At 44.4% G+C, this 26934-nt stretch overlaps 6 protein-coding genes and 1 pseudogene across 6 annotated transcripts; 3 read left to right on the top strand and 4 right to left on the bottom strand.

The window, feature by feature from the left end:
- LOC8076395 lies at positions 2913-4511 on the bottom strand (annotated as a pseudogene).
- Positions 6981-7687, top strand: LOC110431388 (leucine-rich repeat-containing protein 59-like). The gene is made up of 3 exons (XM_021450481.1): positions 6981-6991; positions 7113-7305; positions 7391-7687. The coding sequence occupies exons 2-3, from the start codon at positions 7177-7179 to the stop codon at positions 7685-7687; spliced, it is 426 nt and encodes a 141-aa protein (XP_021306156.1). The 5' UTR covers positions 6981-6991; positions 7113-7176.
- On the bottom strand, positions 9393-13293 carry LOC110431094 (protein MAIN-LIKE 1-like). Its single transcript, XM_021449789.1, has 10 exons — positions 12560-13293; positions 12323-12395; positions 12076-12242; positions 11597-11982; positions 11209-11513; positions 10919-11127; positions 10138-10432; positions 9957-10043; positions 9733-9862; positions 9393-9634 (listed from the first exon to the last, which is right to left on the bottom strand). Exons 2-10 carry the CDS (start codon positions 12392-12394, stop codon positions 9393-9395), a joined length of 1893 nt encoding a protein of 630 aa, XP_021305464.1. The 5' UTR covers position 12395; positions 12560-13293.
- Positions 12480-14817, bottom strand: LOC110431093. The gene is made up of 3 exons (XM_021449788.1): positions 14799-14817; positions 12695-14706; positions 12480-12494 (listed from the first exon to the last, which is right to left on the bottom strand). Exons 1-3 carry the CDS (start codon positions 14815-14817, stop codon positions 12480-12482), a joined length of 2046 nt encoding a protein of 681 aa, XP_021305463.1.
- Positions 15660-16227, bottom strand: LOC110431092 (translation initiation factor IF-2-like). The gene is made up of 2 exons (XM_021449787.1): positions 16161-16227; positions 15660-16057 (listed from the first exon to the last, which is right to left on the bottom strand). Exons 1-2 carry the CDS (start codon positions 16225-16227, stop codon positions 15660-15662), a joined length of 465 nt encoding a protein of 154 aa, XP_021305462.1.
- LOC8076394 (UDP-glycosyltransferase 89B2) lies at positions 16168-18068 on the top strand. The gene has a single exon (XM_002438194.2). The coding sequence runs from the start codon at positions 16421-16423 to the stop codon at positions 17876-17878; it is 1458 nt and encodes a 485-aa protein (XP_002438239.1). The 5' UTR covers positions 16168-16420; the 3' UTR covers positions 17879-18068.
- LOC8076393 (DNA topoisomerase 1) lies at positions 19730-25861 on the top strand. The gene is made up of 13 exons (XM_021450292.1): positions 19730-20124; positions 20233-20316; positions 20450-20518; positions 21101-21160; positions 21763-21834; positions 22427-22534; positions 23213-23289; positions 23457-23540; positions 23697-23808; positions 24536-24625; positions 24999-25098; positions 25174-25269; positions 25443-25861. Exons 1-11 carry the CDS (start codon positions 20122-20124, stop codon positions 25071-25073), a joined length of 834 nt encoding a protein of 277 aa, XP_021305967.1. The 5' UTR covers positions 19730-20121; the 3' UTR covers positions 25074-25098; positions 25174-25269; positions 25443-25861.

The following is a 26934-nucleotide window of genomic DNA, read 5'->3' as shown; positions in this document are numbered from 1 at the left end:
CCATTGGCATTACATAGCACCCAGCACATAGAACCTGCAAACTCTGAAGCCGAGAAACATCTCTGAAGCTAGCTGCATCAAACAACTCTGAAGCACACAGATCACAAACTAGCTGCATCTCTCTGAAAAACAACTCTGAGCATGGTGGCCATGATGTAGTGCTTCTCCTGTATGCGGGCGTTGCTGGGCGGGCCCGACTCCGGACCGGCACAGCGGACGTGGTGGAAAAGAGCGTAAGGGGTTGGCTCCTCCTCCAGCGATGCTCCTCCTGCAGGGTGGCTCCTCCGGCGGCGCTCCTCCGGCTGGGCGGTCAGGCGGCGTGAGCTACTCCTCCTGCGGCGCGGCTACTCCTCTGGGGGCGCTCCTCTTGCAGGCTCCTCCGGCGACCGGCTGGATCAGCGGCGGTGGATGAGTCGTAGGGTTGCGAGGACGACTTCTGGGTCACGAGGACTGGATGCGAGAGCAGATTTGGGGAGGGGGTAATTTGAAAAAAAAAATCAAGGATTACTAAGGCTAATGCAGGCGTTAATTCGCAAATTGATCGCACCTCTCTCTGCAGCCACTAGATCTCAAATCGTTGGTCCAGATCGGTAGTTTCCAAGGTTATTTGCATATGATACGGCGCCTTGTTACAACCATCAACATTATATACAGAATCTGTACATATATTCTCTAAATATTTGGCATCCATACAAGAGCTTCACTGTGGGCACTAGAGTTTGGGGGCACTGGTTTTAGGCGTCCGCGGAACAACGCGCACATTTTTGGGCCGGTTGAGAGGCCAGCGTAGCCCAAACCCAAGTTGTTTGCGCGATTAGATCCCCAGACAACAATTTGTATGGGGCTCAGCCTCTGTAATATAAGGAAGAGAGCTGAGAGAGAACCGGTCATTTTTAGCCAAACAACAAGTTGTATTCAATCCAAAGCACTCAGCTGCCAACTACTATTCTTCTTCCTCAGATCCCTTGTTCTTCTTCTCCAAGTTTTCCCCAATTTCCTCCAATCCCGCTGCTTGTTCCTCACATGTATGCATGCAAATTAGATCTAATGAATAAATATATCTTCCCTAATATTTTGCCCTTTTTTTTCTATTTTTCAGAATAAATATATTTGTGATAATATCTCTCAAAATCAACAGCCCACGGTTACTTGAGAGTATCATAGTAAAGCCTAAAACATCAATATTCACGTACTTGCTTCTGGATTATTGGTCAAATCTTAGACGAGGATTTGGTCGAGCACTACCACATATGGGCAGATGACTTTATCATGGGTCTCCATACTTTATATACTATATAAAATTAACTATAGATGTGAATCGTTATAATAATGTGCCAAATGAAATCACATTTGGAAATTAAAAAAATGGAGATCCAAATAACTCAGAATTTGCATTCATGTAGGTTTTCAGTTTTCACTGGTCCTCATTTCTGTGTTGTACGTACTGGAACAATGGAACGCTAAAATCAAATTGAGAACCATCTTGGTTGTTGGATACACTGTCATGTCATTCTCTGTCTGTTCTTCAGTTTGGCTGGAAACTGTTTGAGCTTCACAGTAACAGAGCAACTCCAACAGTTTTACAAATAAGTTTGGCATTCTTATTTTTTGTCAAAATTCTCAAAATCTCCTATCCAACAGTTTGACAATTGGGTTTGGCATTTATAGCAAGTTGGCAAATTCTCCTCCTTTCTTGGCATTTATGCACACCTAGAATAGACTTGGCATTCTGTATGTGCATGCTTTTATAGCAAGCTGACAACCTGATGCTTCTTCGTTGATCTTCAGAACAAGTAGAATTTTGTTTTTGCCAAGTCAAAATTGCCAAACACTTGGAGATGTCCTTTTTTTCCCTCCCCATATTGTTTTGGGAGTTGGCAAATAACAACATTTGCCAAACAAAATTTGCAAAACTGTTGGAGTTGCTCTTGAGCATCTCCAACAGTTATGCAATTGGACTTTGCATTCTTGAAATTTGCTAAAAACCTTAAAAATTACTCTCCAATAGTTTTGCATTTGACTTATGCATTTTGGCAAACTTGGCATTTGATGGACCAAACTTGGCATTTTTCATAAGCACAATGGCTTGGCAATTTTGATATCCCGAGAATCTTGGACTCCTTGTCGTACCCGTACACCCCACGTCGCGGTAGTTTCCCGCGAGACGACTCCTCCCCGCGCGCAACTCTTTTTTTCCCCCGCGCGCCGCCTCCTTTCTTCGCGCGGGGACGAAGGAGATCCATCGTCGTCTCCTTTTCTTGCAGCGACGCGAGGCTACCTGGAGCAGATGTCGCCGCCCTGGATCAAGCAGCGACCTCTTTTGGCGACCTCGAAGCCCTCCTTGCGGAAGCCTTGAGACCTGGATGACGTGGTGCTACCTGGGATTGTTGCCTCGATTGGATCTCGACAACCTGGACCAAGCGGTGACGTGGACTTGCGAGATGAACACGGCCGCGCGACGCGCGAGAGAATTGGTGGCGACGGGTGAAGGAATTGCGCGCGACGGGCGAATGAATTGCGCGCGAAAAAGAAAGCGCCCGCGCGACGCGCGAGAGAATTTCCCACAAAGATGAAAGATTCCCGGACAAAAATAGTTAGGTCCACTATTTTGGGAAATGCCAAGTCAAAAATGCCAAATACTTTTAGGGACTTGGCAAACTCCAACAAATGGTAAATTCTAATTGCATAACTGTTTGGAGATGCTCTTGCGAGTAGTGGCTTTCCTCCTGGCCATGACCATGAGCGGATGAGCCCAAGACGGATAGCTTGGATTGGGGGCGTGTTTGCTTGCATCGATCGGACACGAGGGGATGCTTCTCGCATCAGGCAACATTTGCTTGGGAGGTCATCCAAATTGCCCCTGGATCGATGTTCATTCCTTCTCTCAGTTCTCTGAGCACAAATTGTTCATGGATTGATGTTAAGAATTTAGGATCAATGCATCATTGTGTGCATGTGTTTCGCAAAAGTCTATTTCATTACCAAGTTCTTATCAATTATTATTAGTAAAATAGACATGGATCGATTTATCGATCAAATATTGAAATCACATAGAGGCGCTTAATACTCTGAGCCGGTCTTGGTTACTGATTCGTTCGCGAGCTCCCTCACCAGCTCCCGCCACGAGTCGCCGCCTTCCCGCACCGCCGCCGCTGCCTCCGCAGCGAGCTCCTTCGCCGTCGCCGCCACGTCATGGTTCCCGCCGATGGCCGTGTGCAGCACCCGCGCGACCTCGTCCGCGGACGGCGCGGCCTCGAGCCCGCCCCAGCTCACGGGCACGGCGGCGCCCAGCTCGTCCACGAGCAGCCGCGCGTTCACGAACTGGTCGGCCGTCATCGGCCACGTGAGCATCGCCACCCCTGCCGCCGCGGCCTCCAGCACCGAGTTCCACCCACAGTGCGTCACGAACCAGCCCACCGCCCGGTGCCGCAGCGCAGCCACCTGCGGCGCCCAGCCGCGGATCACCTTGCCCCTCCCGCCCGCGGCCGCCACGCGCGCCTCGAACCCCTCCGGGATCGGCGCCGTTTTCCCGGCCGCCCAAACGAACGCCAGACCGGTGCGCTCCAGCGCGGAGGCCAGCGCCGCCGCATGGGCGCCAGCGGCGCGCCGAGGTACCGCTCCTCGAGCCGCCGGAACGTGTTGGACACGAACGCCGACGCCTCCAGGTTCCAGAGGAAGTTGCGCCGCACCGCCTCCGAGATCTCGTCGCCCTCCTTGTACGTCCGGTACAGCAACGACAGCTGCCGCCACGGGTACGCCGGGCTGCCAGGGAGATCCGGGAAGCTGATCTGGCTCTCTTCGTCGCTCTCGTCCTCGCGCCTCGGCGCCCGGCGAAACAACGAGTGGAGCACGGCGGAACCGTACACACCGGACGGAGAGAACACGATTCCTAGGACGCCCAGCTCCGCCGCGAGTGGCTGCGCCCACCCGCAGGAGTGGTCGGCGAGTATGGCCACCACGCGGTCCGGGGTGTCTGCTCGCTCGCGGGCCCATGAGCCGAGCGGGCCGCGGAGCTCGGCGAAGGCGACGATGAGCGATGCGAAGAGCGTGGGCGGCGAGTCCTTGGCGCTCTCGACGCCCGCGGGTAGGGCGGGGTGGGAGGGGAACGGGAGGACGAGCGCCTGGACGGCACCGTCGTGGTGCGTGTCCACGAGCGGCGCGAGGAGCGGGGCAGTGGCGGGCGTGGCCACGACGGTGACGCGGAGGCCGCGGGATGCGAGGAGGCCGGCCAGATCGAGGAGCGGGATCATGTGGCCCGCCGCCGGGTACGGCACCACTAGGATGTGCGGTGTCGCCGGCGCTGTGGAGCTATCGGTGGCCCTTGTCGCCGCCATGGCCAATGCGAGAGCGACGCCTGACGCGGACACTGGATAGTGGACAGTGAACAGTAACCGGCGGCGCAGCGGGTGAGCGACTGTGCAGGTGAACTTCACTTGCGTGCATAGAATGTTCTTGTTTGTCGATGATTTGATGTTTTTTTGGCAAGAAATCAATAATAAGGCCTTGTTTAGGCCTTGTTTAGTTCGCAAAATTTTTCGTTTTTGGCTACTGTAGCACTTTCGTTTTTATTTGACAAACATTATCCAATCATAGAGTAACTAGACTCAAAAGATTCATATCACAAATTACATGTAAACTGTGCAATTAGTTTTTATTTTCATCTATATTTAATGCTTCATGCATGCGACCAAAGATTCGATGTGACGGAGAATCTTGAAAAATTTTGCGAACTAAACAAGGCCTTAGTTCACCCTGAAAACCAAAAAGTTTTCGAGATTCTCCGTCACATCGAATCTTGTGGCACATGCATGAAACATTAAATATAGACGAAAATAAAAACTAATGACACAGTTTAGCTGTAAATCACGAGACGAATCTTTTGATCTTAGTTAGTTCATAATTGGATAATATTTGTCATAAACAAACAAAAGTGCTATAGTACCGAAAAGTTTTCACTTTTCGAAACTAAACAAGGCCTAACTTTAACTCACATCAAATGTTTAAACATATATACATAGTATTAAATATAGATTATTTATTACGAAACTAGAAACACAGTTGGAGAGCAATTTCTAAGACGAATCTTTTAAGCCTAATTAGTTTATGATAGAACATTAATCGTCAAATAAAACAAAAAAGTTACAATACTCGTTAAACTTTAACGCTTCTAATCAAACATCTCCTAAAGTTTAATAGGCGTTACGTCATACGGGACGGTCTATGGGATTTTTGATATTAATAAAAAAATAAGTCTAATTAATTTACCATTAACATATTTTTACTGTGATAATTAGAGATTAACTTATTATTAATTATATACTAATTAAATTTAAAAATCATCTTAAAAAATTAGCGTCAATCTATAAATAGTCTATATTTAATACTTTCTAGATATTCGATCGGACACTAAGGCCTTGTTTAGTTCCCAAAATTTTTAAGATTCCTCGTCACATCGAATCTTGCGGTACATCATGAAGTATTAAATATAGACGAAAACAAAAACTAATTACACAGTTTGTCTGTAAATCGCGAGACGAATCTTTTGACCCTAGGCCGTGTTTAGTTCCTCATGGAAAAAATTTCGCGACACTATAACACTTTTGTTTGTTTGTGGTAATTATTGTCCAACCATAGATTAACTAGGCTCAAAAGATTCGTCTCGTCAATTCCGACCAAACTGTACAATTAGTTTTTATTTTCGTCTATATTTAATACTCCATACATACGTCTAAAGATTCGATGTGATGATGAATCTTGAAAAATTTTTGGTTTTGGAGTAGAAGTAAACAAGGCCCTAGTTAGTCTATAATTAGACAATATTTGTCACAAATAAATGAAATTGCTACAGTAGCGAAATCCAAAATTTTTTAGAAAAAAATGGGAACTAAACACCCCCGTAGGCCTTGTTTAGTTCACCCCGAAATCCAAAAAGTTTTCAAGATCCCCTGTCACATCGAATCTTACGGCACATGCATGAAACATTACATATAGACGAAAACAAAAACTAATCACACAATTTGACTGTAAATCGCGAGACAAATCTTTTGATCCTAGTTAGTTTATGATTGGAGAATATTTATAGCACAAACAAACAAAAGTGCTACGAAATCCAAAAAATTTTGACATCAAGCCCGTAGTAGGGCCTTGTTTAGTTCCCCCGTCACATCGAATTTTTAGACGTATACATGGAGTATTAAATATAGATGAAAATAAAAACTAATTACACAGTTTGGTCGGAATTGACAAGACAAATCTTTTGAGCCTAGTTAGTCCATAACTACACAATATTTGTTAAATACAAACGAAAGTGTTACTATTTCTATTTTGTAAAATTTTTTTGAAAGTAAACAAGGCGTAGGACAACAAGCGTTCCCCGAAACACAAGTGCTACTGACATTTTCTGTATTCTGCTCGGGTCGGCCGGTCCCAATTTTTTACAATTTGGTCCTTTTTTTGAAAAAAGTTCACAATTGGACCCCTGTAAAACTTAAATGCAGAAATGGACCCAGGGGGTCGGCGCCATGCATCATGGCGCCGAGGTTTCACGTCTCGGCGCCATGGATCACGGCGCCGAGGTCCTGGACTGCCTTCTCCCGTGGATCTGACGTGGCAGGGAGCTCGGCGCCATAGATCACGGCGCCGAGCTCGGCGCCACAGATCACGGCGCCGAGCTCCCTGCTACAAATCGGCCAACGCCCTTCGCTACCCGTGGACACAGTTCATATTTTCATCTCCCCTCTCGGCTCTTTCTCTCCAAAAACCGAGCACGAATTTGGATTCAATATTTGGACCATCAAAAGTTTGATTTGTTCCATAGATCTTGAAGAGCCAGGTATACTCTTTCACATATTAGTTTTTGACTCATTGATTTGACCTATATTACACGTATGTTGTAGACTAAGATAAACCATTTATAGTTTTTTGAATGGATGATTAATATTTTTCTTATGCAATCGTAGAATGCCACGTCGTGGAAAAGTAGCAAACCAAGGTAACCTTTCGACATGTTTCGATAAATTTCATTCGTTATTATTTATCATTTGGTAAATTGTAGTTTTCGGTTCAATCGTTATTTGCTATGACTTCTTAGAATTGAATTATTTGAACTGTAGCTATGGCCGGACGACCGGTAGTCCGTACATCCACAAGCCGCTTCCTAGCGGTGTTCCAGTACCTATGTGCTTTTGTGGTGATCCTTGCAAGGTAGAAATTTCGGAAGACGAGGAAACCTATCGGCAGAGGTATTGGATGTGTTCGAATTTTGCCTGGGAGCCTACGCCAAAACAACGCCGCAGTAACTTTATTGTAAGTTATTTTTTCTATTGTGCACTTATTAATTTGTGTCCAACGAAGCATGATTTAAATTTTTGAACAAATATATTTGTTGCAGACCCCTCCACCATTGTGTGATTTTGAGCAGTGGATCGACACTGAGGTTAAGGAGTCCGACAAGCGGCTTCTACAAGGCCTAAAGGAGTGGGATGCAGAGCGTGCAGAGATATTAGAGAAGAGACGTAGAGAGGAGGCTCAAAAGAGGGAGCACAAGGAAGAGGAGGAAAGAAGACGTGTTGCTGCGGCTCGGGAGGAGAGGGAAAAGAAGCTTGAGCGTGTGCGCCGAGCGAAGGCAGCGATTGATGAGAATCCAGATGCCCAGAGGAAGGGAAAGTGGCCTCGTTGCACTCAGTAGTTACATTACCTTCTTGGTCTTTGTTTGGTTCATGCACAATATTGTTTTGTGTTGGACTTTTCAATTTGTTGTTATGTAATGCACTTTAGCAATTTTAATTTGGTTTCATTATTAGTAGACAATATTTTTATTTGAGTATTGCATAGGCAATGAAATGAGGATAATTAGTTGAAATAGAAGTTAACGAACTAGTATATTGCATAACTAGTAGCACACATCACATTGAATGGCATGTCAAAACATGCACCAAACCAGGGTGCAGAGGTCCGAGACTAAACCTAACATGCCTTAGGTAATTCAAGCAATTAACAAGCACAGGGAATGGCATGTGAGAACATATACCACACAAAGGTACATAGTTCTTTCGACTAACCCTAACATGCCTTAGGTGATTAAACCAAACAACAAACATATGGATGTGGCCTGTGAATTAGTTCAGTTCTACCTAGTAGTGTGGCCACATAGCAAACTGTGTTGCCCCTTCTCCATAGTATCCTCCCGTTGTTGGTGGTGGTGGGGGGGTGGTGGTGAAGGAGGGCCCTTGTTCTTGTGATTAGGGCATGTGCAGTATGGATCATTGCATATTGTGTTTTGGGAGCCAGTAGCATTGCTGTTGTCGTCCTCTTCGTCGTCCTTGTAACCACAGCTAACTTCCGTTTCTAAATCAAAGATACGGTCCTGCAGGTAGTAGATGTACTCTGCATGGGGATGAATAGGTCTAGGATCGACCCATCTGGTGAAGCCACAGTTCTCTTTTGACAAGGATGACTGCAATAAGTATGTAGCTTTAGCACAAGAGAGTATCTTATTGAAGGTTGAATTAGTAATATGACTTACCCATGCTCGTGGACATTTGAAGAAACGACGCCCTCCATCTATCCCCTCTGTGTACATCTGCACCAAACAATCCTCACCATGCATACATTTTGGCCACTCTTCTTTTCGGTCATCATATGCCCTCAGTGGTGCCTCTTTAGTAAAATCATGTTTGCTCTCAAGGGGGAACCTATCATAAATTGCTTCCTCAAAGTCTTTAGGACCAAGAGGACCCTCCCAAAGAAAGGGATTACCCTTCATCGCCGCCTTTCCCTTTCCCTTCCCTCTAGACGACCCTCCAGACATTTTTACTTGAACTGAACAATCTCAAGTGAGTAGCAACGCTCTCACCACTGCGTATATATATAGGAACCCAATAGTTGGTAGCCGTTGTAGTATATAATAAATGCACCTGAAAAGCCTAGATTCGATTACTGAAAAGCCTAGTTGAAAACTGAAAAGTCTATTTGGATTGTCATCTGAAAAGGCTAGATTCGTTCACTGTTTCGGATGTGATGATTCAATGAAAAGCCATATTGGTTCGCTGTTTCTGAAAAGCCTACACTGCGAAAACCAATAGGAATGGACCACGGAATATGTGCACTACATTGAATAATTCATGGAAAAAATTTGCAAGAGTTTCCCCTATTTTTGGTACATCCACAGTTATAAATAGACATCACAGTACAATACAAACATTGATTCATCCAAATATCACAACACAAGCACATACGCCATCAGGAATGATAGTTCAGATAGTCCACAGAGACCATACAGTCCCATATAGTACAAATAGTCCACAAAGTTCACAGTGTCGATACATGCAAAATAACAGAAGTTATGCCATCAATTCTAAGCTGCTACCATGGTGTTAGCACAAAAGTCATCCTCACTGCCTCCTAGTCTTACCCTTACCCTTGTGGCCAAGAGCATCGGTGCCTGGAGTGTACCTACAAGGCGAACGACGTCGCCTTCTTGCAACCTGCGTAGGCTGAGTAGAAGGAGCATCAGGAAGCTGAGATAACCCAAGCTCGTCATAGTCACGCTCCTCGGCCACCCCCTCTTCGTCCTCATCATCATCGCTTTGAAAAGTGTCCATAGTTGGCCGAGACGAGCTCTGTCCTCCAGATCCTATAAACATTGTTCAAATTATGTGTGCACTTAATTCATTATCTCATACCATGAAAATTGCTCAGTTCAAATAAACAACAAATTTAATAAAATTATACCTCCCAAAGAAGATGTACCATGCACAACAGGTGTGTTGCATTGTCGTTCCTGTGGCACATGCACATTCATCGCAACACTAGTACCGCAACCGCACCGAGCTGCAGCACGCCTAAGCCTACGTGCTAGTCTCTATTATGCAAAGATTAAAATTCATATTGTTAGATATATGATAAATGAGGGTCGTAATACTTGTTCTTAGATAAATTTGATGTCAAGTACTTACTCCAAGAAAGTTGTTTAGTGTGTGCTCGTCCACACCTGTTCTTGGAAACCGTTCGATGTCAAGTACAGATTGCTTTATTGCGTTGCCCTATAAGATAAGACATGTAATAGTTTATATAGGTCCAATTTATAAAGTGGAAAGGACAACAATCGTACAATTGTATAGTGGAAAGGACATGTACCACTCGGTCCAAGACAGGTGCTGCCTCGATAAGTGTCCCTTGTCGTGCTGCTAGGTCATAGGAAGTGTCCTCATCCTCAGATGATTCAAGGTACGCATAATCTGCTTGGGTCCACTGAATTTTCAACCTTGTTCGTGTAACACCTAGGTACCAAGTAAGGTATGCACGAAAATTGTAGTTGGTATGTGGTTGCTCATTTTCGTAGAGGTTGTCATGAAACTGGTCCCACACCTCTATGTACTGACGATGCAACGTTTCAAACTCAACTGTCTTCTTTTGCTTCTGACGATCAATCCTAAAATTAAATATTAAAGATGAAAATAATAACACAGATTTAACAACATTGATTCTAAAACTCAGTACGGGGTTAAAATATTGAACTAGCAACATGAATATAGTAGGTATGAAATAAATTTCAGCAAGTAGGTTGTAGTAGCACACTTCAAATACGATGGAAATGACTAAGGATATAAATTTCAGCAAGCATGGATCTGCAATAGCACATTTATAAATTTCAGCAAGCATGGATAGGCACTAAGCATGTAAATTTCAGCAACATTTATGTAAATTTCAGCAAGCATGTAAAAAGTACCAACATGCATATAGGGGGTAATAAATTTCAGCAAGGATTTATATTGGACCAAGTAGCAAATAAATTTCAGCAATCATGTAATTTTCAGCAACATTTAAGGTATTGAACTTTGAATAAATATTGAACTTTGAATAAATTGCAGTCAACATATCTATCAAATGCATGGAATAAATTACCAAAATAACTTACTTGTGCAGCTCCACGGAAGTATCAAATGGAGGGACAGGCCATTGCTGGCACAAGCCAAATTGGCGGGCTACTCGATTTGGAAGGTGCCACTCAACAGCATAGAAGCAAATCAGAGGGCAGATCATCAAGTACAAGTCTTCATCCTCGCTACACATGCTGCTTACTCCAAGATGCAGCGCATCATTCGCCGTGTACGGCTCCCAATTAACCTGCAAACATAAGACATGTATATGGCAAGTTAGACAAACTATCGAGCATACAATAAACAAGAACTACTGCATTTTACTCACCATGGAGGGTCTAAGCGTGTCGAGCTCATTGGCATACTGTACGTACGCACGTGAAGTCCTGCTGAAGGCGACTTTCGCCTGGTCCCAAAGATGGGCAAACGTCGGACGGTGACGAGGGTTGCCCACTGCAAACCATTCCCGAGGAGCGTCAACTATGGGCCGTCCAACTGGAAGACGAGCCCACATCCAAAGCTGCAGTAGGTAAACACAACCACCAACGGAAGAACTACTTGCGGTCCGACGACACGCCTCACAAAGGCTACGGTATAGGTAAGCCAGCACTCCCGAAGCCCAGCTGTAAGTACCTGAAACCGTTGCAATCAATTTAATCAATGCATACGTAAACATAAGAAACCCAATTAATAATAACTGTGTAAGGGAAAAGTACCTGTGGTGTCCCAGTCAGTGAGGCACGGGAGGTACATCCACGATGCAGTGTCCCCTGTCGCGTCAGGGAAAAGAACACACCCAAATAGGTGCAAGATCCAAGCTCTACAGTAGTAGGCAACTGTCTCCTGGTCCGCATGTGCCGGACAATTACCAAAGCTCTGCCTAAGCCAAGCAATTGGTACCCCAGTGGTGCGCTGCGTCGGTGCCTCCGGAGGAAGTGGTCTTCCAAGGAAGGCCTCAACTCTGGCCCTCCAACCATCGGGCCTGCAGTGTCCGATAACTGGACGACCTCTAACACTCAAACCCAGGATCTTCTGAGTATCCTGGAGTGTAACAGTCATCTCTCCACAAGGTAGGTGGAAACTATGAGTTTCTGGCCTCCACCTACAATTTAAAGAACATTGTTGTTAGGGTTTTCAGAAAGATAGATAAAGTTTGTTCAAAAAAACATACGATTACTATAGATAAATGGTGCACCTGTCAACCAAAGCTGTGATCGCCGCGGGGTTAATTGGAGGCAACCCACGACGAACCTGATACGATATGACATCCAGGCCAGCCCTCTGCAGCAGAGGTGTGTACCTGTCGTCATACCGCATCTCCTCGAACTTGTCATGCGTTCGAGGTCGAAGCGGGGGTAGTTCCTGCAACCATACAATCAAGTTATTTAATGCATAAGTACACAAATTAATAATAAATGAAAAGCAAAGATCAACGTAAGTACCGCCCCCTCGGCAGTGAGTCGTCCTCGGTGCTTCACCTCGTAGTATGGATCCAGGAGGTGGAACTGCTCCATCCTATAAACAAATTTGATCCATTAGTTAGTAATTAAGCAGAAAAAAATAATACATTACAATGTCATTATATTAAACAAAGGAGCACTAGAACATGTATGTCTGCCAAAAAGTAAGTTGCATATGAAAGTATTTAACAACTAAAGTACATAGAATATTAAGTGCACCTGACTTAGCGGCCAATGGCAAGTACGCGAGTTGTGTCCAAGTCTACCACATTTGCCACATTGATTTTGCTCGGGGTCAGTAACAAACGGGGTTGCTCTCCCTCGCCTCGTTCTACCTGAAATCTGGTCCATGACCATCTTATGCCTCGTACGCTTTCTGGTTCCACGTTTGTTCCAGCGAGCACCTGGATCTGCAATGTACCTTGGGCCAATGTATTCTGGCCACTGCCCCTCATCTAGGAAAGGCTCAAAACGGGGCGACCAAGTTAGCACAAGGCTATCAACACTCAACTCCCATGGTATCTTGGTCTCGTAGTCAAAGTTGCGATGCCTAGCTGCTGCAATATAGTGAGAACAAGGAGAGTGGTACTGTCTTGGTCTCCCACATCCACATGAAAAATCAGTCAGGACAACAATATAACTCCTTGATGGTCGGATCTCACCATCTGACGTTGTACCACCCCTTTCAGTGACCTGGTACTTGCCAGTGGCATGGTCAAAACACTCTATGTCATGTGTTCTAGCCCTTTCCTTTGCCTTGTCAAGGTGCTTCTTAGCTCTAGGTGCCCATTTTATATTATTACTCTGTAATTGCAATGCTTGAGCATGTCTATCGTTGAACCAGGCCACTAGTCTATAAAAGGTAAAAGATACAATGGCATTGACTGGCATGGCACGTATACCCTTGAGCACACTATTAAATGACTCTGCCATGTTGCTAGTCTGAAACTCGTACCTCCATCCACCAATATCATGGGCTCTTGTCCATTTCTCAGGTTCCCTCATCAAACCTAGCAGCCACTGCCTACCTTCTGCATTTGTTGCGGTTTTTAACTGCTCCAACTTCTCCTCAAAAAATGGCACCTCAAGCATTCGAGCAACCTCCTCGAATAGAGGAAAGTTGTCCTTCGTACCATCTTTCCGAAGTAAATTCTCTGCAAGGTGTCTAGTACACCAACGATGGTGCAAAGGTGCATAACCAGAAATCTGCTCCTGTACGGCACTGAGTATGCCCTGGTGCCTATCAGATATGACACCAACCTCCCTATGTGGGCCAATTACATGTATCCGAACAAGGCGCATGAACCAACCCCAGCTGTCTTTGTTCTCTCTCTCCACCAAAGCAAAAGCCAAAGGAACCAATGCGTTGTCAGCGTCACAGGAAATGGCTACCAAAAGAGTGCCCATGTACTTGCCAAGCAGAAAAGTACCATCAATTGATAACACTGGACGGCAGTGCCTAAAGGCCTGGACACACTGTGGAAAACACCAGAATGCACGAAAGAATATCTGCCTCCCATTCCTCCATTCATTAGGCTTCGGAATGTACTCATAATGCATGCCTGGATTAGCTGCTTTCATTGCATTGAACATTGCTGGCAGCTGCTCGTACCCCTCCTCCCAGTCCCCATATATCATCTTCCAGGCCCTTTGCTTTGCCCTCCATGCTTTGCCATACTTTATGTCATATTTAAATATCTTCTGAGCCATGTCCATAATTGTTCTGACCTTCAAGTTGGGCTGACCCTTTAAAGTTGTGCATAACGTACTAGCAATAAGTGTAGAGGTCAACTGTCGATGCTTCTGTTGAAGGTCAGTCTGGGCACAAGTGTGTGGACCTACAATTTTTGTGATCTTAAACTTCCCGGTGGCCTTTTGTTTACGAGCACAGACCCTCCAGTTGCAATCTGACATCTCACACACAACCGTGTAGCGGCGCTCAACATGGGAGTGCATCACCTTGAAGGGTCTTTTACGTATTACAGAATATTGTTGCAACCACCTTCTTAAGCTAGGCAAATCATTAAAGATCATGCCCTTCTGAATTTGCACACTCTCACCAGGCTCAGGAGCCTCCAGCAGCTCATCATCTCTTCCCTCTGCATAAGCATTTTGAGAATGACTGAGGTCACTAAACTCGTGAACTAGTGGATCACGATCAGGACAAAAACGTCTGATAAGCTCCATTTCTTGTTCACTTAAAGGTGCAACTGGCCGGTCATCATCGGAATCAACAGCTCTAGCTGTGCCATAGGGCTCCTCATCATCCTCAATATTAACATCCAAACTATTAGATGCTATAAAAGCTGCGTCAACATTAAATGTTGGAGGCACAGGATGACAACAATCATTACTTGGATTGTCACCTACAACAAAACCACAAATATGCATACAATTGAGACAACTAAATCGAACGAAGAAATGCTAACAAAATGAATAATGCAACTACGCCACTTACATGGAATTGTCTGGGTCATAGGGGTATGTACACAGCCAACCTCATTGGGACCGGATTGAGCATCAGGAACGACAACCACATCTTCCACACCCACGTCCTGAATGGGTATAAGAGAAGCTGAGGGTGCCGGATTGTCCGGTTCCGGTGAGAACCCACCAATGGGTGGTTGCCAATTAAGTGGAGAATCCACTAGAGGGCCTGGCTCCTTGGACAAGTTGCGCACAACCAAATCCAAACATTTAAAGTCACTCTTCATGACAGTTTTGACATATTTGTCCCATTGAACCTCGGATACAATTGGGACCAACCGCCTAAAAATTGTCCCTGACCCGCCATGGTGAATGACCCCCTCAATTAAGATTTCTTCTTCATTCGAATTACATTTAAGCTCATCACGAGCACTACCCATCAATTCAGAAAACAAGGGCCGCTCATCAAACATCAAAGGGACCGTTTGCATTCCAACAAAATCAATATTGCCAAATTGATCTTTCTCCACACTTCCTCCATGATATAAGGTTACTAAATTGTCCATCTAATTGATATACAAAACAACCATGTTACTAGACATATAACTAATACAAATAAAACACCTAAATATCTATCTAATAAAATACGTATGTAACTAACTATATAACTAAAATTACAAACTAGATTTATCTAACTAAATTACATAACTAAATTCTAAAATAATAAATAAACTACTCTAAATTAAATAAACAAACCTAAATTACATAACAATATTCATATAAATAATACCAATATAGAAAATTGCTACAAGAATTATTTCAAAAATTATACAACTTAGAAAACAAACCACATTATCTAAACAATTATACAACTAGGACAAGAACAAAAAATTTACCTTAGCAAAGCAGCGCCGGGGCCGGGGCAGTCGCAGAGCCGACCGGTGACAGCAGCGGGGCCGGCCGGCCCGGCCGGCGGCAGCCTCGGCGCGCGGCCGGGGCACCGGCGGGGGCGCGCGACCGGGGCAGGGGCCGCGGCGGCCGGGGAAGGCGCCCGCGGCCGGCGTGGGCAGCGGCTCCGCGGGCGGGGAAGCGCCGGCAGGGAAGCGCCGGCGGGGAAGCGCCGGCGTGGGCAGCGGCTCCGCGGCGGACGTGCGCAGCAGCGCCAGGCGCGCAGCGGCGGCAGGGAGGCGCGCAGCGGCGGCAGGCGCGGGCGTGGCGGGCGGGAGGACGAGGCGGCCTCGGGCGCGGCCTCGGACGGGCCTTTTGGTCTCAATACCTCGGCGCCAGGATCTGTGGCGCCGAGCTCGGCGCCGAGATCCGTGGCGCCGAGCTCGGCGTCGAGATCTACGGCGCCGACCTTTTTTTTTTTTTAGAAATGCCACGTCAGATCCACGTGAGAAGGCAGTCAGGGACCTCGGCGCCGTGATCCATGGCGCCGAGACGTGAAACCTCGGCGCCATGATGCATGGCGCCGACCCCCTGGATCCATTTCTGCATTTAAGTTTTACAGGAGTCCAATTGTGAACTTTTTTCAAAAAAAGACCAAATTGTAAAAAATTGGGTCGGCCGGTCGGGTGTCAAGACTCAAGAGTCGAAACTCTTCCACCTACCTCTCGCCCCCAACATCACCACCACCATCACCACCAGTCCACCATGGCGGCGATGATCACCGACAGCCCCACGGCCCCGGCGCCGCACGTCCTGGTCGTGCCGTACCCGGCGCAGGGACACACGATCCCGCTGCTCGACCTCGCTGGCCTCCTAGCGTCCCTCGGCGGCCTCCGCCTCACCGTCGTCACCACGGCCGCTAGTGCCCATCTCCTCCACCCGCTGCTGGCTGCGCACCGCGACACCGTCCGCGAGCTCGTCCTCCCGTTCCCCTCTCACCCGGCCTTCCCCGCGGGCGTCGAGAGCGCCAAGGGCTTGCCGCCCGCGCTCTTCGGCGCGCTCATCGTCGCCTTCTCTGGGCTCCGCGGGCCTCTCGGTGATTGGATCCGCGAGCGGTCGGACGGACCGGACCGCGTGGTCGCCGTACTCTCCGACTTCTTCTGCGGCTGGACGCAGCCGCTCGCGGCCGAGTTCGGCATCCCGCGGGTCGCGTTCTCCTCGTCCGCGGTGTACGGCACCGCCGTGCTGCACTCGCTGTTTCGACGGATGCCGCGCCGCCACGACGGGGACGACTCCGACGAGAGCCTGATCTCGTTCCCGGATATCCCCGGCACCCCGGCGTACCCGTGGCGGCAGCTGTCGCAGCTATACCGTGCGCTGAAGGAAGGCGACGAGGTCTCAGAGGGTGTCAAGCGCAACTTCCTCTGGAACCTGGAGAGCTCGGCGTTCGTGTCCAACACGTTCCGGCGGCTCGAGGAGCGCTACCTCGGCGCACCGCTCGCGGACCTGGGTTTCAGGCGCGTGCGCGAGGTGGGGCCGTTGGCGCCGGACGCCGGCGCCGCGGGCAACCGCGGCGGGAAGACGGATGTGGCCGCGGCTGACCTGTGCGCCTGGCTCGACGGATTCGCCGAGGACGGCTCCGTCATGTACATCAGCTTCGGGAGCATGGCAGTACTGCATCCGCCGCACGCGGCGGCGCTTGCCGCCGCGCTGGAGCGCACCGGGGTGCCGTTCGTGTGGGCGGCCGGGCCGACGGTGACGCTGCCCGAGGGGTTCGAGGAGCGCGTCGCGGCGGCGGGCGGCAGGGGCAAGGTGATCCGCGGCTGGGCGCCGCAGGTGGCGGTGCTGCGGCACCGGGCGGTGGGGTGGTTCGTGACGCACTGCGGCTGGAACTCGGTGCTGGAGTCCTGCGCGGCCGGGGTGGCGCTGCTCGCGTGGCCGATGGCGGCCGACCAGTTCGTGAACGCGCGGCTGCTCGTGGACGAGGTGGGCGTGGCCGTGCCCGTGAGCTGGGGCGGGCTCGAGGCCGCGCCGTCCGCGGACGAGGTCGCGCGGGTGCTGGACGTGGCTGTTGTCAGCGGGCAGCGGCGTGACGTGGTGGCGCGCGCCATGGAGCTCGCGGAGGAGGCCACGGCTGCGGCAAGCGAAGGCGGCGCGTCCCGGCGACAGCTGGAGGAGCTGGTGCAGGAGCTCCGCCGGCTCGGGAGCGAGCCAAAGGAGTAGCTGCCGTGGGGCCTTCTCCAAAATTCTCCAAAATAGTTCCATCGGGCATCGGCCACTTAAATGATGATCGATTAATAAAGTGCTGACGATGTCTCCGCTACAAAATCTACTATTCTCACCTGTATATTTGATTCTGTATATATGAACTCAAGTTTTTCAAAAGAAAAAAAGATTTTGTATGAACTCTGCATGTCTTATTTTCTATACTTTTTTTTTTCCAAACTTGAGTTGCATTACTATGATATCGATTTTACAGGGCTAATAAAGCCTTGCGAGATGAATATGTTCTTAGATTTGAGAAATCACTTGCTATTCTCAAAGAAGAAAGGGTGAATTTCTTAAAAATGTGACATTTTCTCTTGCTGCAAAATGCAGAAAAAATGGACAAACTCAAAATGTGACTCTTGCTGCAAAATGCAGAAAAAAATGGACAAACTCTCATAAAAGCTATTCATTTCATTTTATTATCGTTCTCAACTTCACGTTACCTTGTCACTTTCAACTTTTGCATCGAAATCTAGCCAACTTCGTACAAAGGTATAATGCAGGCTTGAAAGTGACTTTATTTGGCGTATGTTGACACTCAAAAATATTCTAGGACGAACAAGTTACAAATATTAAGGACATGTCATAAGTCAAACAGGGCAACAAAATAATGAACGAACTGCGCAGAGAAAACGGCGAGCCACACGTCCAGTCAGACAGTTGGCTAAGCCTACTTTTCCAAATTGCTCAGATGCAATAAGGCTTTGTTTAGTTCACTGTGAAAACCAAAAAGTTTTCAAGATTTCCCGTCACATCGAATCTTGTGGCACATGCATGAAACATTAAATATAGACGAAAACAAAAACTAATTACACAGTTTAGCTGTAAATCACGAGACGAATCTTTTGATCCTAGTTAGTCCATAATTGGATAATATTTGTCACAAACAAACGAAAGTGCTACAGTACCGAAAAGTTTTCACTTTTCGGAACTAAACAAGGCCTAACAGACAACACCATTCGTTTCTCTGATCGCGTTGATCGAAAAACATATATGGATCGCTTCATTTAAAGCCCAATTAAAATAATTATTAATTTTGGAAGATTTCTGCTTAGCCAGAGTTGGCTAAGCAAACTCACCTTATCGGCTAAGCAGACTCACCCAAACGTCTAAACCAACTTAGGGCTCGTTCGTTTAGCTTCTGTTCGTGGTGGATTCATTCCAGATGATCAAAAATAGTATAAATTTACGCAATATTTCTGGCTGGAATCATTTTAGGCCTCCATTCCAGGAGAAACGAACGGGGCCTTACCTGTTTCAGGAATCTTGTTTTCAACCCTTTCGGGACCCGAAAAAGTCAGCTAAGCCGACTCCTTTGCAGGAAACAGACTCGGGTTGTTTCTAAATCGGTTTTTGATTGTTTTTGGACATGGAAACTTGTTTACTTGGACAATACGATTCGGACTTGTTTCCTAATAAAATAAAATTATCCACTCTATATATAGAGAACTGCTCCAATATTCCTCTTTTTTAAAATTACACAGATCTCAAAGCAAATAATAATTATTAAATGTTTGCCTATAAACCTTTTTCCACCTGGGCCTCGCATTGGTTTGATCCGTATAAACCCAATCCGTGCCCAGCCAAATGCAACCGTAACTCATCTCTCTCTTCTTCTTTTTTTTCCTGTTCCGTTTCCACACGTTTCCTCTGATATGCACTACAACATATTCCTTCCGGTCCATTTTATCCAACACAAGTTAGAGAGAAACGGTCTCCTAGATTATACTTTGACCATTCATTTGCTTTATATTATATTATTTATGCTTATAAACTTATAATAATTGTATAGTATAATTAATTACAAATCTAATCATATAAAGTTGTATTATAATAGTTAAAAATTATTGTTTATATTAAATTGTTATGTAGAACATAATTTGTCATATAGTATGGCCCTTGTAATGTTTTTTGTTAAAGTTCTGTATGGAGTTTACTTTTCCCTTGGGACATAACCTTCCTGTTGCCAAAATGCATGAGTTTGTCCTGGTTCATCAGTAGAGGTTGAGCTTGAATGGAAGCGTGGTTGTCAGTTGCACTTTGTGAAGAACTTTGTGCTAGCTTTTCAGTTTACAAACTTATTCTTACTCATTAACAATACACTTTGCTACTTTTAGGACACTGAGGCCAGTCCATGCAGTGACAACTCTGAGGGAGATTCTGTGCATGAGGATAACTTTGAGGCCTTGTCAAAATTAATGGTTGCAGTGACAATTCCCTTTCTTTATCCTCTTTCTTTCTCAGGCTACTGCAGATTATTGGTTATCATTCAACTGTTCCAGTATGTAATTCATCTCCTTTTTTACCAGGTTAAGGACTTGGTATTTCCTGTTAACGTGCATCTTGGACAGCACTTTACTAAGCCACCATCACGTTATTCTGAGGGTGCATTGGTAAGCAATAACCTATTATGGATTATTTTTCACTTGTTTACTTTGAGCATTGCCTATTTCTGCAATAAAACAATATTTATTTTTATTCGGTTCTACTAGTTCAGATTTTCATATTGTGCCTTGTTATCTCCAGATTAAAAAGCTAGAAGAACTTGGAATTGGAAGGCCATCTACTTATGCATCTATAATGGAAGTGTTGCAGGTAACATGACATTTTACTTCCGAACTATTTTTTACTGTGGTATTGGAAGGCTATTTGCGGATGCATAAAACATAGTTGATAGCCTTTCCTAGTGTTACTTTCTTGTCCTTTTTGTGCCTTCGTTGGTAGGCTCACAGGGTTGGGCCCTTTGTGCTGACGGCTATGGCCTTGTGCCTCTTGTATATTTGTTAAGATGATTAGAGATAGGCAACGGTATCCTTGATCGATCCTATTTCTATAAACCAACCCATAGGAATCCTTGCCTATATATATGTGTACGGTGTACCCTGCACCTCCTCTAATCAATGTAACCATTCAAGAGCCATATCTTATCTTAAAATTGTGTTAGTCATGTAAGGCTTGCCTCGTGTATGTAAGGTTGTTGTTGGGCATAATTGTTGCACTTGGCTATTTTGGCCTTTCTCATCTCATAATGCTATCATACACAGATCTCATGCTTATTCGAGGAAAACAGTTGCAGGGTTTTACCATTACTAGTATTAAATCTTATTTTCATCTGTTGTAGTTAGCATTGACCTGTTCCATGTAGATAACAGCGTTCATTATACTTGTATTGTTCAGGATCGGAAGTACGTGACAGCAAAAAGTCGAGTTCTACACCCTGAGTTCCGTGGTCGAATGGTTTGTTCTTATATCCCTGGTTGCATGTTCCCTGTTTGGAGAGATCCTATATGATTAAAATATCCTTAGCTCTTTATCATCTATAATTTTAGTACATTTAATTGAGTATATATAATACTTCTAGCTAAATTTATTGTTTTGTATTAGATTACCTCTTCTACCTATGCATTTATTTGCATTGCAGTAATGCATCAATTTGTAATGTATCTTTGTTTGACAATTTCATGTTTTTCTTATTATTAATGCAATACTCATCTGTAATGATCAATGCTTATATTTTATGGTTTTGCTTATCCCTGCTTACATTTTGCCATGTACATTTTGTGATGTTTACATTTGTTGAGTTCCCTCACATATTTTAGGGTCTGGGGAATGAAACTTCTAGACATCCTTACCCTTGCTTAGAAATTCCCTTCCCCAGACCTCTACAATTTGTGGGATCCTTCAGCACTGGGTACTCCTTTTCCCTTTTCCATCTCAATGCTTATAGGAATTATCGTCCCAGGCTTGCAGCACTGTTTCGGTTTATGTAGCTGAGGTTGCTTGCTATAAATTAAGTTTCAATGCGTCTAACTTTGGTGTTCACACCATCCCTTTTTTAGGTCTCGGCATTCCTTTTGCACCATTTCTCTGAAGTTGCTGATTACAGCTTTACAGCTAACATGGAGACAGAGGTAGTAAAAATTTCTCAGTTTATGGTTTCTTGTGCTTTGTTTCAGTTTATGCCATAGTTTTAGAAACCTGCTTAAGCTGGCTTGTTAGTGGTCACTGCTGTGTGTTAAACCAATTTGAGAAGTTAGGAAATCAGCACATCTTAATGGACATTGGTACAATTCTAATTTTGGTCATGGTTATTCTTGGATTTAAGACATTAGGAACAATGCTGTTTGTATTTGTGGAGCTAATTCAAGATATAGTTGTCATGGACTCAATGCTTTGGTCTATTATCCAAGTGTAGGTGTATATGCAAGTAATTTGATAACTTGTAGGCATTTTTTTATACTCTCTTTCTTTTTTGCCCTTGCTGAATAATGAGACTCATAAGTTATTGAACCATCACTCCCACTTTCCCATCATACTATATAAATGAGAGAACAAGTTCATTTAACCTACTTGCTTGATCTTTGGGCACCACTCTAGAACAACCTACGTTTGGAAGAAATGGTAGTGATCCTTTTACAAGAACATCTTTTCAGTAATATGCTAGCACAAGAATTAGTTGGTTGCTAAAACTGTATTGAGGTTCTTTTTCTTTTTCATTAATAGCTAGATAATGTCTCTGCTGGGTCAACTGAATGGAAGGGTCTTCTGAAAGACTACTGGGAACGGTTCAGCAAATATTGTGCAGATGCAAGTAAACTGGATGGCAGAAAGGTATGATGTATTTAATTTCTGAGTATGCTGGTTCTTGATGATTTGTCGTTGTTCTCCTCCATGTGTGATCGTCAAGCTTTGCTGGGACTAAAAAACTTTGTTGTGGTCAACAACCTTTTTTAATGACACAGAAACTGAAGCAAATATTTCGGGTCTATTTCTCAAGTACGAAGTAATGGTTTATGGTTTTTGCTTTGGTAAAATCTTTTCTATAGCCCTTTGTTACCTGGTCAAGTTTGCATTTCCTTTGAAGGAAAAACACATGTGAAATGGCGAGCTATCATATTTTATTTCCTGTCTCTGCTGATGCTTCTTGGTTTTATACAATATTGCTGTCAGTGGATTAAAAGGAAACTACTGCTTGTATTTCCAACACAACATAGTATTGGTTGGACCCTCCTACATTTTTGAAACAGTGCTCAGAATATTTTTGGGAGAGCATTTAAGCACTTTTGGGAGGGCAAATAAGGGACGTGCACAACTGTCTGACTCCAGATAGTTTCACAATCACACTGGTCTAGCAGAGCATTGTTCCTTTGTTTGAAGGCTTCATTGGAGCATGCAATTGCTGAGTTCGATCCATCATACACAACAATGATACTGTTGATGTAGATGTACCTTGTGTATCATATTGCTCTGCCACGGCTAGAGATAGAAATTGAATTTGACATTGTGCAGGTAGAGAGAATGCTTGAAGAAAAATTTGGTCCTATCCTCTTTCCTGATGTTGACAAGGATAGTAGAATTTGCCCTAGGTAATGCATGACAAATGTACTTTTAAGGTATCTTTTGGAATGTACATATTGAATGTCAAAATCAAGATATTTGCAATATTCATTGAGGTTAACCTACAATGTCATCATACTGTGATGCATTCACGTACGTAGTTCTTGACATCCTTTTGTGTTCGGAATACATGCAGTTGTTCTGAAGGAACCTTGAGATTCAATGTTAGTAGGTATGGTGAAGGCTATTTTATAGGCTGTGATCGACATCCAAAATGCAAGTATGACCCTATTATCCCTCAGTATAATTTGAATGCCTTGAAGTTTGAACTCTGCTATTTCTTCATTGTGACCTGTTATGTATTAATGAGTTCCAAGTTTATTTCTTGATTGTTGATGATTATCATCATACCTAATCACTGATCTAATTACTGTAGGTACATTGCTCGCTCATTTTCACAGCAAGAAGATGAAACTGAACCCACCGAAGAAAGTCCAAAATCTTTTACACCCAGGTTACTTGGCGTCATGCCTGATTCTGATCAAAAGGTGTTTTTCAGTTTATGAGATTCAGATTTTTTTTTAATTTGCAAATAGGCCTGTCTTTGGGTATTCCTAACCTGTCCCAATTCATACCCATGAACGGGGATGGGTGAAAGTTGCTTTACCCATTTGAGTATGGGTATACCCACCCACCATTGATCAATAGGGTATGGGGAGGATTTGAGAGGAGAGACCACTGTGGGTTTGTGATGCTGGGACACCATCCATTTGTCCATTCTCAGTCACATGCATAGTTTTAAATATCCCGCTATAGCTGCCGCTATAGCCCGCTATAGCCTTTTGAGGCAGAGTGCCGCTATTTGTGTTCATGTACAATTTAGCCGCTATATTCCGCTATAGCCCGATTTAGCTCCGCTATTAGCTGTTTTAGACATGAACCGCTAAACGTCTTAGCCCGCTATTTAAAACATTGGTCACATGTTTGACACTCCCATGATGGTGTGCTAGCCCTTTCCTGCTGGGTTGTCCCCATTATTTGCCACTTTGTTCGAGTTCAATCAGAATGAGAAGGAAATCGTCAGCTTTGTTCCTTATCCAATCACCATCAACTTTAATCAATACATAATGGGTATGGGTAATTTCTGAATGGGGAACTGGGTAGATTAACTTCGGATTTGGTGGGGGCAACACTGGGTATACCCAAACGTTCCCTAATGGTAGGTCTATTTGTAAATCATTAATGTGTATAACAACTTTATTGCTCATTCTGCAGGTGTTTTTGAAACAAGGCCCATATGGCTACTATGTTCAGAATGGAGAGGACAAAAAGGGACTGTTTCCGAAAAGGGCTTCCCTTTCCGAGGTAATTATTCCAATTTTCTTTTCTAAACCTTTTTCTTAAAGTAAATCCCACTCCACCTCGTATACTTGTGAAGTTGGGTGCCAAATGTGGTAGCTGTAATCCTCCAATTGACTAAATGGTGAATTAGATGCCTGTTTAGCTATTTTAATCATTGTTTTACTCGATTTTGTTTAGGCCGTTTAGACGACTTTTTTAGTGGTTTAAAAACTGTCCTAGCATCTAATTCACCGTTTTAAAACTGTCCTATCATTGTTTTAAAACTGTCCTACCATCTAATTCACCATTTAGGGCCTTAACTACATGGGTGGCCTTCGTTTACTGTTTAAATAGCCGCTTAGGCAGAGAGTGATTAAAAGTCATCCATCCTTTGCAGGGAATCAATACAACTATTATTGAACTCTTGTTTCAGGTCAAAGATAGACTCTATTACTCTAGAAGATGCAATTGAGCTTTTGCAATATCCCAAAATTCTGGTATGCATTTCTCTGTATTATACCTTTTGTTGTTCTTTGTTGAGTTGGATCCCATAATATTGTATTTTCGTACAGGGAAAACATCCTGAAGATGATCATCCTGTACTTATAACACATTCTAAAGTTGGATACAACATCAAGCATAGGAGATCTCTTGCTCAAGTGCCAAAGGTCTGGTACCTTCTTCATTTCAGAAACCGAACTAACATATCGACTATAAAATATTCTTACATTTTGTATTTTGATGATTCCCAATCAGCGCATGTGCATTTATTAGCACATTACGTATATTTGGACTGTTTCCCTGCAAGGCTGATAATATTTTGAAAATGTCACGATGACAGAATATGGACCCAAAGAAGATGACACTTGAGCCTGCGCTCAAGCTTCTGAGTGGTAAAAGTGTCAGACGGATTGGTCGACCAAAGGGGAAGGTTGAAAAGAAGGAACCCGTTGAATGGCATTAGCTGAGCCTGCACTCGTTACAAAATCCTAAACGTCTGTGCTTGATAGTCAGTCAGAGCCTTTTATCCATGCAAAAAATTCAGAGTGAAGTCAATATTCATAATATTCATAGCCTGCAGAGGTTCAGCCTTTGGTGTGCTTAACTGCTTATGATGAGAGCGGAGAAGGGCTCCAAAATAATCTTGTCAACAAGAACAAGAACTGTCTCTCGGAAGCTGATAACTTATACTCCCTCCATCACAAATTGTAAGTCATTCCAAAAATCTTGAAGAGTCAAAGCATTTTCACGTTTGACCAAAATTATAGAGAAAAACACTAAGATTTATAACGTAAACTGAGTATACTATGAAAATATAATTAAGAAAGAATCTAATGATACTTAGTTAATACCATAATAATTATTATTTTATAGTATAAATTTGGTCAAACTTAAAAAAATTTGATTCTCCAAAATTCTTGGAATGACTTACAATTTGGAATGGAGGAGTATTTGGTAACTAATGGTGGGCTTCTCAAACATTGGCCAAGGGAATGCACCACATTTGGGTCATATCTTTGATTTCATACTTTTCCTTAGTCATCATCATCAGAAGCTGTATAGAATGCACGGACACAAAATACCAGATTATACACCCATAGGTTTTCAGCAAATTTCAGTTTAACTGAGGTTAACAAAGATGAGGTGGTGGTTTGATCACCTATTTTGCACAAACGCAGCATTCCATGTCTTTTTTTTGGTGGTGGTGTGTGTGTGTGTGTGGTGGTGGTGGTGGTGGGGGGGGGGGGTTTAAAGGAATATTATTGTTAAACTAGGTAGTGTGCCCGTGCGTTTCTACGGGACGACTAAGCTTTTGTACTAAACATCCGGATCGCACGATAAGATGACAATACTACGTTAAAAGTGACATTTAATAAAAAAAAAGTTACAAAATTAACACAGTTAAGGAGAGCACGTCGTCGTAGGCTCGCCAACTTGGTAAGGGTCAAGCGACAACCTTGTCCATAGCTACAACAAACTAAAATGAAGCTACGGATGTTACTTCTCTCTATTCTTGGTGAAGCTGTAACTTCATGTCACCATTGAAATTGTAATCGGTGGCAGACATATTGCTCTGTTAAGATGTTACCATACTGAAATGGTTCCACAGTATTAACAAATTTCTATGGACTCATTGTTGGATGAACTGCTAGAAATTTATTTCAATTTGCAGTGTATAACACTTTCCGCAAAGGATGCTAAAATTGGATAAGCAGCAGCATTTGAACCACCACGAGATGTCTAATAGAAGCTTTTTTTTTTCCTCGACAACATTGTCAAACGAATCAGATTAACCATGCCTTCGTATATGTTTCTATTTAGACACTCAATTG

This window comes from Sorghum bicolor, chromosome 10, assembly GCF_000003195.3.
Source record: "Sorghum bicolor cultivar BTx623 chromosome 10, Sorghum_bicolor_NCBIv3, whole genome shotgun sequence".
Lineage (NCBI taxonomy): Eukaryota > Viridiplantae > Streptophyta > Magnoliopsida > Poales > Poaceae > Sorghum > Sorghum bicolor.
This window is presented reverse-complemented; position numbering and strand designations above follow the sequence as displayed.

Excerpts from the sequence above, each read along its gene's own strand:
- LOC110431094 (XM_021449789.1), bottom strand. The coding sequence starts at position 12,394 with ATGGAGCAGTTCCACCTCCTGGATCCATACTACGAGGTGAAGCACCGA. Across the intron at positions 12,243-12,322 it reads GACTCACTGCCGAGGGGGCG|GAACTACCCCCGCTTCGACC; the intron begins GTACTTACGTTG and ends GTATGGTTGCAG. Across the intron at positions 10,433-10,918 it reads ACTTCCGTGGAGCTGCACAA|GATTGATCGTCAGAAGCAAA; the intron begins GTAAGTTATTTT and ends ATTTAATTTTAG.
- LOC110431092 (XM_021449787.1), bottom strand. The coding sequence starts at position 16,227 with ATGGCGCCGAGGTTTCACGTCTCGGCGCCATGGATCACGGCGCCGAGG. Across the intron at positions 16,058-16,160 it reads GTCCCTGACTGCCTTCTCAC|ATCCTGGCGCCGAGGTATTG; the intron begins GTGGATCTGACG and ends TCGGCGCCACAG.
- LOC110431388 (XM_021450481.1), top strand. The coding sequence starts at position 7,177 with ATGTGCTTTTGTGGTGATCCTTGCAAGGTAGAAATTTCGGAAGACGAG. Across the intron at positions 7,306-7,390 it reads AACGCCGCAGTAACTTTATT|ACCCCTCCACCATTGTGTGA; the intron begins GTAAGTTATTTT and ends TATTTGTTGCAG.
- LOC8076394 (XM_002438194.2), top strand. The coding sequence starts at position 16,421 with ATGGCGGCGATGATCACCGACAGCCCCACGGCCCCGGCGCCGCACGTC.
- LOC8076393 (XM_021450292.1), top strand. Across the intron at positions 23,290-23,456 it reads GATAGTAGAATTTGCCCTAG|TTGTTCTGAAGGAACCTTGA; the intron begins GTAATGCATGAC and ends GAATACATGCAG. Across the intron at positions 23,809-24,535 it reads TGCCTGATTCTGATCAAAAG|GTGTTTTTGAAACAAGGCCC; the intron begins GTGTTTTTCAGT and ends CTCATTCTGCAG.